Below are 16,864 nucleotides of genomic sequence, written 5' to 3' on the forward strand. Positions count from 1 at the left end.
ACCAGGAGATGTTTTATGGAATGGACATCCTTCTGCTTCAAGGGCAAATAAATTTGGCAATCGTCAGCATAACAATGAAATGAGATTCCATGTTTTCTGAGGACAGAACCCAGAGGCAGTAATTATATTCCAAATATGTGAGAGACTGACATGCACTGGTAATAACATAATACTGTGTTCGCTGTTACTTCCAGGCTTGTAAGCACGGAGCCAAACTCAAACTGAAGCAACTTAAGCTTTTTGACAAGGTTTTTGTTGTTTTGTACAAATCTGTTCACATATTGGAATATTTTTGAGAGAATGACTATTAATAAATAAAGACTGTCACAAATAATAATTTGAAATGTGCAATTCAAAAGTGTTGCACTTACATTAGAAAATACAATATCCAAAGAAAGGCAATGTGTATTAGGGGTGGGTAAAATAATTGAAGAATCGATGCATCGCAATAATTTCACGCAAAATTCATAATCGATTAGGGGGCTCCTCAGAATCGATTCACCTCCTGACACGTTGGGGGCGCTGCGAGTTTGGTTACTGTGCTGAGCACCTGAGCGCATAACAACAGTCATGGCGAGCAGCTGTAGAAAGCTAACTCCGTCAACTTTTAAGTCAGATGTTTGGGCTCATTTTGCTTTCCCGTCTAAATCTGGAACTCAAGAAGTCGACAAAAGCAAGGTGGTATGTAAGCTGTGCCAGAGAGAATTAAATTACTGCAGTAACACGACAATCCTGCGCAACCACTTAACCAGATACCACGCAGATGCGCTACAAAAACCCGAAGCACAACCTGTTGACTCCAAACAGACACAAATCGACAAATCATTCACCTCTAAACTTCCGCCAAGCTCTGCCCGCGCACAAAAAAATCACAAAGTCTGTAGCCGTGTTTATTTGCAAGGACCTACGACCGTACAGTGTTGTTGAAAACAAGGGTTTTAACGCTTTGTTGTCATGCCAAGCTAAAAGGTACCTTTGCATCTCAGGCAGTAGTGTACCTGCTGAAAGGATCTTTTCCACAGCAGGTGACATAGTCACAGCCCAGAGAAGTGCATTGAAGCCTGAGCATGTGGATCAGCTGCTTTTTCTGAACAAGAATCTCCACGTGCCCACTTAGTCTGTAACCAGAAATTAAGAACTGCACTGTTACAGTACAATTCTTTATTTCTGGCTACAGTACTATAGTTCAGTTCAAGATATGTTCAAAAATTAGAGGTTAATCACTACATGTTCAAAAGCTAAGAATGTTTACAAGCACTAAACTTTTTCAGTGCAATTCAGTTGAATACAACCCTATGATTTGTGTTTAAATCTGCACTGATATGCAGAGATGTTATTGAAATGCATTTTTATTTATATTAGACTTTCAAGAGATAAGCTATGCCTAATTTTATTTTACATGCACTTTATTTTTTATTGTTTATTAAGAACAGTTTTCTACTTTAAGCACATTGCAGAAAGAAGTTTGTTTCTTTGCTCAGAAATGTGACGTTACAGAAGTTTGTATGAAAATAAATATTTTAAAAAATATCAACATTATCTTAAATCATTTGTGTCTTCACAACTTTAAATCAATATCGAATCGAATCGAATTGCAACAGCAATAATCGAAATCGAATCGAATCGTGAGGTTCCTAACAATACCCAGCCCTAATGTGTATAAGTAAAGGCAATTTAGTTTTGAGCATGAGCTTTTTTTTGCAGCTCTGCTCTTAGGGTAACATTTTGAGAAGCTTGTCAAAGTATGACTAACAAGCAGTACAATTACTCACAGTGCAGGTGACAAATGTATAAAAACTTGTTTACAAAAATAAAGTACTGTGAAAAGGAAAATTTAACAGGACTCTTTGCAGTCCTAAGAAAAACCAAGTAAACCCCATGATTCAGTAACTTGTAGAACCACTTTTTCTTCAGTAACTTGAAGTAATCGTTTTCTGTATGACTTTATCAGACTCTCACATCATTGTGGAAGAATTGTGGCCCACTCATCTTCACAATGTTGCTTCAGCGCATTGAGGTTTGTGAGCATTCGTTTATGCACAGCTGGGTTGAGGTCTGGTCTTTGACTGGGTCGTTGCAACACCTTGATTCTTTTCTTTTTTTAGCCATTCTGTTGTAGATTTGCTGCTGTGCTTGGGATCATTGCCCTGTTTCATGACCCAATTTCAGCCCAATTTTAGCTGTCAGACAGACTCTAGAATACTTTGGTATACAGAGAAATTCCTGGTCAGCTCGATGCCTGCAAGATGCATAGGTCCTGTGGATGCAAAATAAGCCTCCGAAAATCACAAAAAGCTTGGTGCTACATGCACATGTGAAAGGACACATGTCCAGATTTTCTTAAATACATTAACAGGTCACTGTTCTCACATACTGCAGCTCAGTATGGTTCCCTGGCTGCACGGCATACATAAGGAAAGCTCTCCAATGCATCATCAAGACTGCTGAGAAAATCATTGGCACTCAGCTCCCCAAATTAAAGAACTGTAAATATTTTATTTTATTTTATTTTTAAATTTCTTATCTTTATTATTTTCTACACCTGGAGGACGGCTCCAACAAAATTTTATTGCATTGTGCCAAAACAATAACAAAAAAAGTTCTTGGCCTGTGGAACAAGAACCCGGGCTCATTTTAAAACATCTGTAATGTCTAAAAACGTAACTGATTTGAGCAGACAGTGTTTGAGCATCTGTGTGTATCATGTTTCTATTCAGCTGTTCGCTGTGTGTGTCCGTTTGCTTACTTTATCTATTCAGTCCGCTCCACTGAGAAAAAATGTTGCCCAGCCCGGCTTTATACAGAAATTTGATCATGTTGTTTTTGTTGGTCAGCAAAGACGGTGTCAAAGCTACATTTGACGTTTGTTGATGTTTGGCAATTCTCCACCATAAGGAATTTTTCTTTTTTGGTTTACTGATCATGGGGGGCAGCACGCAGCAAGCTAATGATCTATTTAAAAATGATAGGATACAACTTAATTGCTTTGAGTAATCAAACCATGCTAATTACTTTAATTCTTATGTACTAAGTGATAGTGTGGCAACCCAGCTTTGGAAACATGTGCTGCTTGCCAAATGCTTTTTTTTTTTTTTTTAATTCCTTATTCTGCCATGAACGCTAATTTCCTGCCATCTATTCAGATTGCTAGTTAAACTGAAAGTGTGCCAACAATGTCTTTTAGGACTGCAGTGCTCACATAAGTTCCTGTAACCTGTGAGAGTGATGAATACATAAATATATGACATCTTCATGTCTCTTTGTTATATGTATGTATCATGTTTATATTTAAGATTCATTGACCAGTACATATCACAGCCTACTTTATAGTGTGGTTTCTTGGTCTTTTTTAAATACAAAGCCATGCTGGGTGATCTCCCTACTTACCTGCATAATCTCCTGTCACTCACAAACAGTTGTTATTTCCTTTGGATGACTGCTTTACAGGGTACCCAGGCCAGGACACATTTCTCATATTTTTAGTTGTGGATGAACCTTTAGAACACATTAAAACTGAATTGTTTGTATCACTAGGAGTTTAATTGCTATTCCTAACCTGGATTTTGTATTATGTGATTTTGTATTTCCTTGCTTCCTTGTTTTCTTTATTGTTGTCCCAAAGTTTTATATTTTTCTTAACTTTGTAATAGTGTGCTTTCTTAGCCAGGTCCATGGCTCTTGATGTGCTACAGCTTTTTATGGAATAAAGGATCTTTTTCTTCTCTAGTCAGGATAGATATGCAGAGCGTACAGTTAAAAAAAAAAGTAAACTGTTTTCTGTTCTTCTGTGTGTATAAATAAACAAATGTAGTGTTCTTGAGTCTGTAGTAAGGGCAACACACCCCAAAAAACTGATAAAATCAAATGTGAATGAAGGCAGAATCTTCTGACTGATTAAAAATATCAAATGGTCTGAGATGTCTTGAAAAGAAAGATCTAGCTTTGTTTCAGAATGACTTTAGGTGCAGTCTATTTGTGGTGTCAATGCAAAACCATGTTTTTTTTTTATTTTTTAGAGCTGATGTGACTTTAGCATAAACACAAGAGTTTAACACCTATTAAATCTGAGTGTTAGTGTGAAGATAAGATAAGGAATCCCTTTATGTTAGTCCCATGATGGGGAAATTCAGTGTAGCAGCAGCACAGGTATAGTGCAGAGCATAAACAATAACTAAGATACAATAAAACAAAAATAGAAAGTATAAGAGTTCAAGTAGAATGATAACAAAAATCTGTATAAATAATACAGTATAGTAAAGTATAATAGTACAGTACAAACATATGTTCATAATGGAGGACAGAATATATTATATGCAGATTATGTTACAAAATGGATTATTATATTACACCTGTTTATTGCAATAAATAAGTACCCAACCTATTTAAAAGGATGTGTATTGCACGGTGCTAGTAATAGTAGTGATGAACATAGTGGCCTACTTCTATTTCTCGGAGCAGTGCTGGTTAAAAAGTCTGACTGCTGTGGGGAGAAAAGACCTCAAACATTTTGGGTGCAGCAGCCTATCACCGATGGAGTTTGGTGTTAGGTGTTGTTCAAAGGTAAATGGACTGTACATATGTATAGTGCTTTTCTATTCAGTTTGAGCACTCAAAGCAATTTCTACCAAATGCCTCATTCACCCATTCACATGCACATTTATACAAGCTTCCTAGCTACTTGGGGTTCAGCATCTTACCGAAGAATGCTTCAACATGCAGACTAAGGGAGCCAGAGACTGAAACACAAACCTTCAAGCTAGTAGACGACCCATTCTACCTCCTGGACCACCGCTGCTTATTGAAAGCTATTGAGAAATCTAAGCAATTTGTATTATGTAAAATATCACTTGGAAACCATTATGACTTGTGCTGTCATTAGAAGCAGGTTTTTTTATATATCTGAAAGTAGAGCTTCATAATTAATCAAATTTAAACCTCAATCATGATTTTGGCTCCCCACAATTAAATTAGCGTGATCAAGTGATATCAAATATGGATGCTTCACTGACAAAACACAAAGCAAAAAGCAGATCAAGCGCTCACAAAGTCACTGCCTGACGATGTGCCTGCATGTGCCGATCACAGCTGTTCTCTGCAACATGCAGCATAATGTTTCATGGATGTAGTCTAGCCTAGTAGGACTACATTAAAAGACAGCTACAGATAACAGAAATCAAATGTCTGGCACAGCAGAAGGTGAAGAGCATAGCCCCCACCAAGGAGGTTATGCCTTTGATAGTGTTTATGAGTCTATAAACGTAATAGCTCAAAAAGTTTTGAATGAATTCTGATAAAACTTTGTAGGCATGTAGAGCGGGGTCATGTTAATAATCCATTAAATTTTGGCTTACATTCACCAAGGGCTTCAAGGTCAACATATTAACATATCATATAATTTTAGGGGAGGGGTAGAGTTAGAATTAGGTCATCAATTATTTGCACGGAAGCTCAGTGTGTCATGGTCCCAGGGTTTTGAGTTTTTTTGTTTTGAGTATGATTTATGTTTGGGTTCTTTATGAGTTCTTCATTCTTTGCTTTGCTGTTTTAAGATGATCTCTGTGGTATTTCTTTATGTATCGAGTCTTGAGCACTTGTTAGGTTTTTGTTACTGATGATTTTGTGGTGTTAGGTCCCCCTGTTCCCCTTCTGTTCCACCATCAGTCTTGTCCCTTTAATTTCCTGCCCTTGTGAATTCCAGTTTGTTGCCCATGTTCTGTTGGAGTTTGGTGCTCTCTGCTTTCAGCCTTAATAAAACTTAGTTTTTTGTTCTTTTAACCGGAGTTCTGAGTCCTACATTTGGCATCCTTTTCCCACAAAACTTTGTTTCTTGACACAGTAGAGTTAAAAAAAAAAAAGTACACACATTTTATAGTGGAATGTCCAACAAGTAAAATTATTCAGTTTAAGTGCATTTTCCCCCATTTAAAGGTGTGCACAGTGGGAGCACAAACAGAATCCATGGCAGGGTAATTTCAGCTCATTCAGTAAATTGTGATGATTAGCTCAGCTGAGTTACATCATCACTGTGTTACTGACAGTCATGTTCCAAGTGAGAGCCAGTTACTATCCACATGTTAATACTGAATGCCATGTTACATTTGTAACACCAGCTTGATAGGCTATGCATCACAGCACACTGGATTGTGAATTGTCAGGAAGACAAAGAAGGCCGAGCCAAAAAGGGATTTGGAGCCTCGCCTTTACAACCGCAATTAATCATCATTAAATATTTGAACTTTCAAATAATTCAAACGCCCCATGTGTGAAAGCTCCAGTTTAAATGTGGAATGAAACATTTTCAGTAGACTTTAAAGGAACAGCGGACACATTACTAAGAAAGAATCAGCTACTGTTTCAGTTTAATCCTTTGCATGTATTTAATTAGTATTACTCTGACCCACAATGCATGAGTATATAACATGTATCATTTTCCTTTTATTTTTCTATTATTGTTGCTGTTGCTATCAAGGCGTTTATTTGGAAGAAAGCCCTTCAGTGCTCCCATCCATGTCAGTCTCCTGATGTGGAAAAAAGGAGTCAGATAAATGGAACAGAAGGTCCTCACCCCGCCATGACGATGAAGAAATCCAGCCTGTTCCATGTGTCCCCGAGGTAACAGCGTCGACCAAAGATCCCCAGAGCAATCATCTTCACAACCATCTCCAGAGCAAAGAAGATGTAGATGAATGCATCAAAGGCCTGACAGAAATAAAGCAAAGATACGAGGTGTTAATGAGGGAAAAGAGGAAAAAGTCATTTTCTGACTGCTTTTGATGTAATTCAGCTGACTGAACCATAAACGATGCATCGTTTTGGGGATGGAAACAAAATAATCATGGAGAGAGATCTATTACATTTAGCATGTAAAAGTTAAACTAGCTGACTTTCTGCACTAAGTGATAAATGGAAAATCATCATTTGAATCAACAGGTTATTTATTTATGTTTCAGGTATAAAGTGGCAAGGACATTTATCATTTTGCTGCAGTATTGCAGTTCAGTATACAGTAGGCTTACCATTGAAAAATTGATTAAATTAAATAAATGATACATGTCTGTGACAAAGAAATCACTTGTTGAGGGAAGCACTCACATCTCATAGACAAGAACCAGCAAATGTACACACACACACACACACGCAAAAATAAATACATAAAACAGCTTGGTCAAATCTGCTGCACCTTGGACTTTTGTAGCACCTGGTACTAAGAATCTCTAGAGACATGCTGAAGGCAGAGTCAAAAACTTGGAGTCTATTGGTCCATCTTGCATGTTGCCAATGACATACAGTAGCAAGGAGGAACTGTTATGTCTGACTGACTCATCTTCATCAAATGTGCATCCAGGGCTGATGGCAAGATGCACGTTTTCATTTCAGCAAATAAGACTAAAGCCAACGTCTGGACTTCACCATTCCTACAGACTTTCACACCTGAGTACCTCTGAGTTCATAAACTTCTCCAAATCCACAAATCCTTCAGGTGATGCTTCAGCTGTGGAATTCATATTTTACTTGTAACTGTACTTCTAAATCTAACAACTAATTGAGTGTACACAATGTAGTTACAGTACAAGAGTTAACGTTAGGATTCACTCGTTCAAAAAATATTTGGACACAAATTATATATGCAGTGCCTTAGCATTTATCATATCCCTGGCAACTACTGAGATCATCTCAGTGGCCTGTCTGTAATATAAGTGAAGCAATTAGTTAATGAATGAATTGATTTATTCATTTTCTGTTAAATGATTTATCAGTTGTACAACCTTCCTCAGAATTTATTAACTGCCATTTTTTTTTAGATGAGAATAACATTCAGTGATTCCAGCTTCATGACTGGGATGACTTGATGCTTCTCTTTGCCATAATAAACAGTAAAACTCAATATCTTTCCATTTTGTTGGTTTTAACAATGAATCGATATCTCTTTGTTTGTACACAGTGAGAGTTTTGGTAACATTGTGTGTGAAAAGCGAGCTCTAGGCAGCTAATTACATAAGGCACTTTTTCCATGACATCATCCCAATGCCAACAACTCTTCTCCAAATGAACAGGTTGCCTTAAATGGTGGGGTAGTGAAAAATAATTAGCTTGAGCAGCAATCAGAGGTAAGCCCCACGTCGACATTCCCACACCACACTCCAAGCTTTAATCAGGCATCTAATTAAAAAAAAAAAAGAAAAAAAATCTAAACAAATCAAAGATCTTAGCTTGCTAATGAATGCTATTGCTGCTGTGTGCAAAAAGCCTAGATTAGCTGGAGTTCTTTTCTATTCATACTGGGGGATTAGAGATGAACTGACATGCTTGGTGTTGCCTGTAATTTGATTTTCAGAGTGATATACTGCAGGCAACATGATCCAAATCTGAACCATTCATGTGGATCTTTTTTTTTTTTTTTACCTGTTTGATGCTGAAAAAATGTATTCTATTTAGAAAGTCCAGAAGAGTGCAGGTATTAATGGGTTATTAATAAGGAGGAGTGGTCACTTTCCAACCTTGACCTTTGCTGAAAAGATGGATGAGGTGCTACCATCGCAACCATTTATCTCTCCTGACATTTCTGCAGCTTTCTAAAACATCTCACTTTTTCTTTTTCTGTCTTCTTCTGGCTTTTTTCCCCATTACCTCTCTCTCTGTATCCATACCAGTGGAAATGTGGAATAATTCAGGGGAATTTTCTTCAGACTTTTTGGAGGATATTAAAAGTTCTTCTTTTGTTCAGTTCTCTGTCAAGATGATCTCACACTGCTTCAATAATGTTGAGTTCCAGGCTCTGGGGATGCCGATCCATGACTGTCCCAGTCAAGGGCTAACTTTGGGTCCAACATTGGGGGGTTAAGCTCTCTGCCTATTTATTTATTTATTAAATCATTTACTTTTCTAAAAGGATTCAGGAGATTTTGGGTTAACCATATTAGAAATATATTGTAATGCTTTTACTACGTATTTATTTAACTTTCTTTGTATTTACTCTGCGCTTTCTGTAGAGAAAAAGGTTTTAACTTAATGTGTTTAAAATATAACGAGTCTCATCCCGGACCTTTCTGGGACGCATCTTCAGTCCTGTTATCAGCACTAATATTAGTTATTAATAACTAAATACATAAAATGTGTGTATTCACTTGAGTAAAACGATATACTTGTTTAATGTGTTTAGTTTATTACATATTACAGGTATTGTACTGTGCCGCGTGTTCGTAAATAACCACTTTTATCTTCTTTTTCTTCTGACTCATTGTCAGATTAGGAGTAGCAGGTCTCACGGAGCTAGCTATTAAATCATCAGCTAACAATACATATACATTTACCTCATTTTGATTTTTCCGCTTTTTACAAGGGGATGTTGTTGACCAACAATGAAAAATTGTTGGTTGTCTGCTTTTTTGGCGCTCTTTTCATCTTTTTCGAACTACACCCACAACCCAGCAGCTGCTTCCACAAATCCGCAAACTGTGAACGCCGCCGATTGGTAGAGAAAGCGGGTTGGGTGATACCAAGTTTTCGTGGGGAGAGGGGGGGTTACATTACCAAAGAGCTAGCATTTTTTGTAAATCGAAATGATGTGACTTTATTGGGGGGGTTATAGTGATTTGATCAGATTATTACTCTATACAACCTGATGCCACAGAATTTTATTCCAGTTCTTGTGTAATTTGGCAAACCTCAGCCTTTTCTCCCCCTTTCCCTTCTTTAAGAATGGCTTCTTGACAGCTATAATCCCATTGAAATTATTACTAATGAGGTTTTGTCAAACAGTATAGATGGATCAGCTGAAAGGCCACATGCATTTCTCAGGTGATATTTTTGGGACTTTGCTGGATTTTTTTTCCCTACTTCTTAAAGATGTGACTTTCAGATACTGTTTTGTGCGCTGCTGTATAGTTTTGCAGGCCTGTCACATCTTCTTTTGTCCAGTTTCTTCATTTTTTTAAGAACACACAGCTCACTATGCCAAGATATGCCAATGATGTGTTTTGTTTTGTTTGTTTGTTTTTGACAGGATGCTAGTAACAAAGTGTCTGAAGATATAATTTGCTCTTCGCTCAATTGTCTGTTATACAAGTCACAACACTGGTTGATCCTCTGAGTTAGGTGCCTTTTTTTAGCCTGAATGACTCACAGGTGTTAAGTGGCTTAACAAACAAAAGCCATTGTTCTGAAAATGGCCAGGTACAAAGACTGGACTGAAAATGAGTGAAAAAGCAGCCAATATCCAAAGAAAAACTTTGAAAGATCTCCAGAGAGCCTGGAGAACTGCTGATCAAAACCACAAGTCTGGCTCCTTAGAAGCAAAGTATAAAGAAATGAGGAGTGGCTCAAGACTTTTGCACAGTAATGCAAGTTATTAAAGTATGTGTTTTTTCTTATCTTCTTTTTTTGAGCACTCATCCATCATCTAACGATGTCTACTAGTTAAGTTACTGAAGCCTCCAAAGGTTTTTGAGCCCACATTTGTTAGAGCTTATAGACTTTGCTGGTGAAGCAGCATGGCAATCATGTTGAACAACGGATTTTCTGATAGGAGAGTATTGACTGTGGGGCTGTAACCCACTAAATCCATGCTGATATTGAATAGGGTGTATAGACACTTGGTGGAGAAATTCTATTAGGTCCAACTCAACAACCACAACCCCCGCAGCGAGTTGAATCAATCTGCTGTGTGCTGCATTTGCTGCTGTACTACATGATACTTGTAGTGCCTTGTGTGTATTTCGTAAGCCTGTGATTCAGCAAACACTTTACACTAGCAGACTGAAGACATATGTGCACAGGCTCTAGCACAGATGTTACACCTACTCGAGCCACCTTTGACATAAGTGAGAAGGGATTCTGTGTCTTGCCAAATGATGAGTGAAGCTGCAGAGGTGCCATACATGAGAGAGTCACGCTTGCTGCACCATAAAGACCACATGCTAGCAGTGAGTCAGTGCAAGGATGTGCAAACCCCAGCATGGGAGGAAGAGCATGAGGGGTGAATGAGGTGAGGAAGAAGTGAGAGAAAGGATGGGGGGAAAAGATGCGTTTGGATGTATTAGTGTGTGTTTGCATGTTCTTTTCTGCTATAATTGTATATGTAATGAGATTCTAATCAAATATACTGTACATGGACCAGTGCAACTAGCTCCCTTTACTTTTAGAGCCCTATAAAAAAAATGCTTCAACAGCTGTAGCTTGCAGAAATGATACATTTCTTTGAAAGGAATATTTCTGTTATCACAGGGTTTCCCTCAGGGGAGTGACAATGTATCTACACACAACTGGTTTCCGAGTATTAAAAGAAAAGAGTCTGTTACTGTACTTTACTTAGCAGAGGTCTATGGGATCCATTGTTATTTCTTGCCACTTGATAAACAATTTTTATTGGAATCCTCATGAGCTCCTTTGAGGGAAGGACAAAACCTCTTTCATATATGCAGGAAAACTCTGCTACATGATCACAATGACAGCATGACATCCGATTCCACAAAAACAAAACAAAACAACACACTCACAAGGCATTACTGTGAAGCAGATACAAATCCTTTGAGGCTTCATGGGATATTGTTATGTTTGTGTGTACCTGTAGTACTTGGCATCGGTCTGAGGAGCAGTCGATGTTCTCACAGGGCTGGTACATTCCCAGGGTGACGCAGTTCAGCAGGATCACCATCATACTCACACGCTCGAACCATGTAGAAACACATCTGGTTAAGGAGAATACCTCACAAAGTGAAAGCCTAGACTTCACGTTCCATTGAAGGGGAAATGGGTCATTCATACTTTAAACAATAAATAATTTCTTATTATTTATTGTTTAAAGTACACACACACACACACACACACACACACACACACACACACACATGCACACAAATGCACATGCACACAAATGCACATACACACACACAAACACATGCACACATACACACAAGCATACGAACGCACACATGCACACAAACGCACACACACACACAAACACACATGCACACACACAAACACATGCACACATACACACAAGCACACACACACACAAACAAGCACACACACACACATGCACACAAACACACATACACACACAAACACACACATACACACAAGCACACGCACACATGCACACAGACATGCACACATACACACAAACACACACACACCACACACACACACGCATGCACGCACGCACGCATGCACGCACACACACACACACACACACAGACACACACACCAAGTGAAAGAAAGCAAGAAAAAACTGTTCTCTCCAGTTCCTGATAGTATGTCTAACTTTTTACTCTAAAGGGTGCATATGGTCTAAATGTGACACTCGACAGTTCATCCCGTTATTACAGCACAGGTGCTAATCCCTCCCAAAGGCCTGTTCTTTACCAACACTCTTACATCTGTAGAGTGCTTTTATATTTTATGATGGGTTCTCAGAGTCAGCATTATTTCTTATAGCTGCTATAAATGTTAAAAAACAAAACAAAACAAAACTGTCAAAAACAGAAGAACCCTGAAGAATCCAATTTTAAAACCTGCCACAGTTTTTCTTTGATCACTCAATAAATGTTAATCCTCAATAACAGGAGTTTGCAGTAGGACTGGAAAGTGTAACGTGTGGCATCTGACATATACTATGAAAAATGCACTTTTCTTATTTAACCTCATCACTCCGCTGACACTCACTTATGCACCCCAAAGAATCTAAATTATAAAGACAAATGAGCTGCATCAGATGCTACAGGGACATTTCATAGAACTGAACTGCACCATCTACTGTCTGCAAGATGCTGAAACCCTACTGGTTCAGTGGTTTCTATTAGGAAGATCCCATATCACTGTGAGTAATCAAACTAAGCTTTATTGGCAAAGAAAGGCACAGGGAGTGATTCAAAATTGACCATGTTTTCACAGAGTGAGTGCATTGCTTGGCTAACAAGTGTGTGAAGGACGATGTGCTGTAATAGCCCAGGAGGTCCAGTCCCCCCCGGAGGCAATACAGAGCAGCATGCTGAAATTCTCCCCAAGCAGCTTACAATACACCGTCAGCAGGACAGGTGCAGCGTCAGCAGAGGTATAAGACACACAGAGAATTTCCTGAAAACATTAACTTCTCAGCATGTTTATCTTGGCCCTGCCTGAACTTTCCTACAAAAAGATGGACTACTTTAGATATCACAGGATGGATAAAGATAGGTTTTGAGTGGGCAAAACACATGCACACACATAAACACAAAGACAGAGGCTTGCACACAAACACCCACTTCTCAAAACACATATGAGCGGAAAAGGCACACACATATGCACGTGCAAAGAAACCAACAGGTTCAAACATATAACACTCAAATCACCCACCCACACAGATTCATACAGTACTTTCTCACACACATACACACACACTTGGGCACATTATGTTTCACATTAAAGCAAACATTAAATCAATGCATGTCAGCTGACAGGGATCATTTAAAGAGAAATTTTCACTGCAGGGTAACATGTTTGATATCGAAGGCAAATAGGCTAATAGCTGCAAAGCAGACATGAGACAAGGTTAAGAGGAAAGACTTGTCATGTGGCCTAATGTGCATTCATCTTGCCTGAAACACAACAAACAGGCATCAAAGACATGGATTAATGAACTGCATGATAGCAATTGAGCTAAAGTGAACAAAAAAAAATGCTATTTGAATAACTGTATGCAAAGTTCCGGCTATTAAACACACAGCCAGAGGCATTTAGAAACAACAACAGTGACACACGCACACACACACGCAAATAAATATGTGCATATGCAATTTTGCATTCGTAATATGGAAATGGAAAAAAATGGAAACGTTTGAAATTACATGTTTCCAAAAGACTGCAAGTATTGTGTACAATGTGTGTACATCCTCTACCATTTAGAAGAATTGGTAGAGGATGAATAAGATAATAAGAGGTCAGGTCATCTGTGAGTCCATCACTGTTATTTGCTTGAAAATAAATGAGAGAACTTGATTATGTACGTACTGCATGTGCGTATTTCACACATTTTCACAATTTTCATAAATTGCACACATACTCCAGCATCAATTTAAACTTTTGCTCTTTTTTTTTATAATGATCGGTTAACCATTAGTGATATAAGTAGGCTTTATATATAATTTTACACAGATATAGTAAAATCAAGTGGAAATTTAGCCACAAATGATATATATTTAAAAAAAAAATTCAGATTATGTCACCACTCTACAAGCAGGCATTGCAGGCTACACTCACACGCGCACACACAATTTCACCACATCAGCTTTTTGTGCTGCTAGCCCTTCCTAATGAGGACAGAGATATCATCCTCAGGTGTCACTGAGCCTGTGTGAGAACCTCAGGCAGTGTCTGTGAATACAGCCCCTAAAAAACTAAAGCTTTTCCAGGCAGCTACACTTTAATGCGAAAAGCGTAGCTGGACAAAATTGCAGGTCAGCGCTTTCTTATTTCCCCATTCTAAGTAATGATGACAGCTTTTGGACTAATACTATTAGGATTATCCTGGGGTCATTTTCACTCCTAAATGCATTCTTTCAAAACAGCCTCGACGTGTTGCTAGAGTGCCCGGCTTTCCAGTTACCTTCTAATGGACGCTGCCTATACATGAGCTGCCTTTAACAATGTGCAAGTGTCTGTCTATCTTTCGCCACTTCTGAAAAATGAGTCAATTAGTGTAGGTGCCTTGGAGGAGGCTCCATCTTTTTTTTATTCTCTCACACAGACACATGCACACACACCTCACATCAACACTGGAAGGAAAAGAGGTGGAATTCAAAGCGCAAAGCTCTATTACAGACCGGGTGTTCGAAGATTAACTCTGAAATACTTTTATAGAACTATTCCACCTTCTGAATTTTTTAACCTTCATTTTTTTTTTATTCTCCAGGAGTAATTGCAAATTGTAGCATATGCTGTTTTCAGCCCGCTCTGCTTCGCATTCATCCAGCGGCTGTCACTCACTGGTGGAAAGCTCCTTGGAACACCTACAGTAATTCAATGTGGGTCACTGAGCGGCACCATTAAAGGATCCGGAGGTACAATTGTACAACACAATTACTTAAACTATACAGTATGTGATTAAACTAACACGCTTGTCCAATAGTTGTCAAGTGACTGGATAAAATATACTTTAATGTTCATTGTTAAAAGGATGGAAGCATTTAAGCCTATAAATGAAAGGCAATTCATTCTGAAACACTTGCAAAATAGTCCTTTTAAGATTGACAAACTGTTTAAATCAACTGTTTTCAGCTCCTTTTACATTTTTCCATGCATGCAGAGTAAAGGAACAGCACAGTTTGTATCAAAGCACCACGGACGAGTTTCAGTCAGTGTATCATACAGCTAGGAGGAAACAAATCTAAGATTTTAAAAGGCCAGATAAAATTCAGTGGCACCGGAGACCATTACCCAGAAGATTTGGATGTGCCAAAAGCATCAGCGTGACAGAGCTGGGAAGAGCTGGGAGGCTGAAAGTGTGCGGCAGCGGGGGATAAATGAATTCTTAATACCTCACTGCATGGCGTCACTCTGTCTACCCCGTTCTCAATGCCTCTCTCCCTTCCCTCTCTCTCTTGCTTTCCTCTCTTGTTTTTATTGTTCCCAAAGAGGAGGCAAACGACCTCTGGTTTCCATGGAAACCAATCGACTATCAAATGAAGTAAATCGCCACAAAGGATGGGGAGAGAAAGGAAGTAAAGAGAAGAGAGAGGCAGGTTTATGGGGAGGTTGTTTTAGTTTGCAACTTGGTGCCCCTAAGTTAGTTTCTTTCATAACTAAACCTCACTTTCCATGCAAAATGTTTTGCCCCATTAAAAAAAAAAAAGGTTCACTATAGCATGTCTGTGGTTTAAAACAGAGGTATGATATTTAGATCCCCCAGTCATGGAAAAATAAAACAAAACAAACATCTCTGGAACTTCTGGAGGTGTGACGTTTCACATAGCAGACCAGTTAAAATCCCTTCTTTCACCAACTTTTGAGCAACAGATTTGCGATAGAGTTGAGGGAAGCTGTGTAAAAGACTGAAGAAGGACAGTATACCGAGGGCTTCTTGCTAAAGGTTCAAACACACCCAGAAGTTCAGTATTAACATGTTCAATATTGCTTAACCCACACAGAAATAGAAAACACAGACCTCAGTTTTGAATGTCAGAAAGTTTTGTTCGGTTTTTTTTTTTTTTTAAATAACCTCCACCAATTAGGTTATGCCTTTGGCAGAGTTTGTGTGCCTGTGGGTCAGTCTAACTGTGAACATGACAGCTCAAAAAGCTTTGAATGAATTCTGATAAAACTTTGTAGGTGTGTAGAGTGGGGTCACTTTAACAGTCCATTAAAATTTGTCTTGCATCCATCAAGGTTTTCAAGCTCAGCTTAATGATTTATTGGTTGAAAATTGACAAAAAGTCTTATAACTCAGAAACTATGATTCTTACAAGTGTGGTGTGTAGAGTCAAAATATAGAAAGAACCATATAAAGATTTAAAATATGTCACAAATGGGGACTCTAAATATCACGTTACTTTGGACCTCTGACCTTTCCTGCAATGTCAAATAAGGTCGAACTTTCATAAAATGTCTTTTTATGTTTAAAACTTCTTAAAAATTCTGCTGCCTTTGTTTGTATTGGCAACATTTAGGAAATGATCCTGGTGTATGGGGATTCTAAATATCACTTCATAATTTGCATCCAAATATCATGTCACATTTGACCTCTGACCTCACTTTACATTTCACATCTTTCTTTCAAGTTAACCCCAATATGTGTTACACCTTTAAATAAAAAAAATATTGTCAAGAGAAAGAGAATAATAGAAAAAAATTACGATTATACTCAAAATGATGTCAAGTATATTAAAATGGT

At 38.2% G+C, this 16,864-nt stretch overlaps 1 protein-coding gene across 1 annotated transcript in view; it reads right to left on the minus strand.

Annotated features, from left to right (window-relative positions):
• Positions 1-16,864, minus strand: part of LOC115775707 (voltage-dependent T-type calcium channel subunit alpha-1I-like) — a 184,260-nt gene that overhangs the window by 140,423 nt on the left and 26,973 nt on the right. The window contains exons 2-3 of the mRNA XM_030723225.1: positions 11,564-11,675; positions 6,566-6,699 (exon numbers count right to left, since the gene is read on the minus strand). Of these exons, the coding sequence (XP_030579085.1) occupies positions 6,566-6,699; positions 11,564-11,675 (246 nt within the window). The remainder of the gene's footprint in view (positions 1-6,565; positions 6,700-11,563; positions 11,676-16,864) is intronic.

This window comes from Archocentrus centrarchus, chromosome 1 (assembly GCF_007364275.1).
Source record: "Archocentrus centrarchus isolate MPI-CPG fArcCen1 chromosome 1, fArcCen1, whole genome shotgun sequence".
Lineage (NCBI taxonomy): Eukaryota > Metazoa > Chordata > Actinopteri > Cichliformes > Cichlidae > Archocentrus > Archocentrus centrarchus.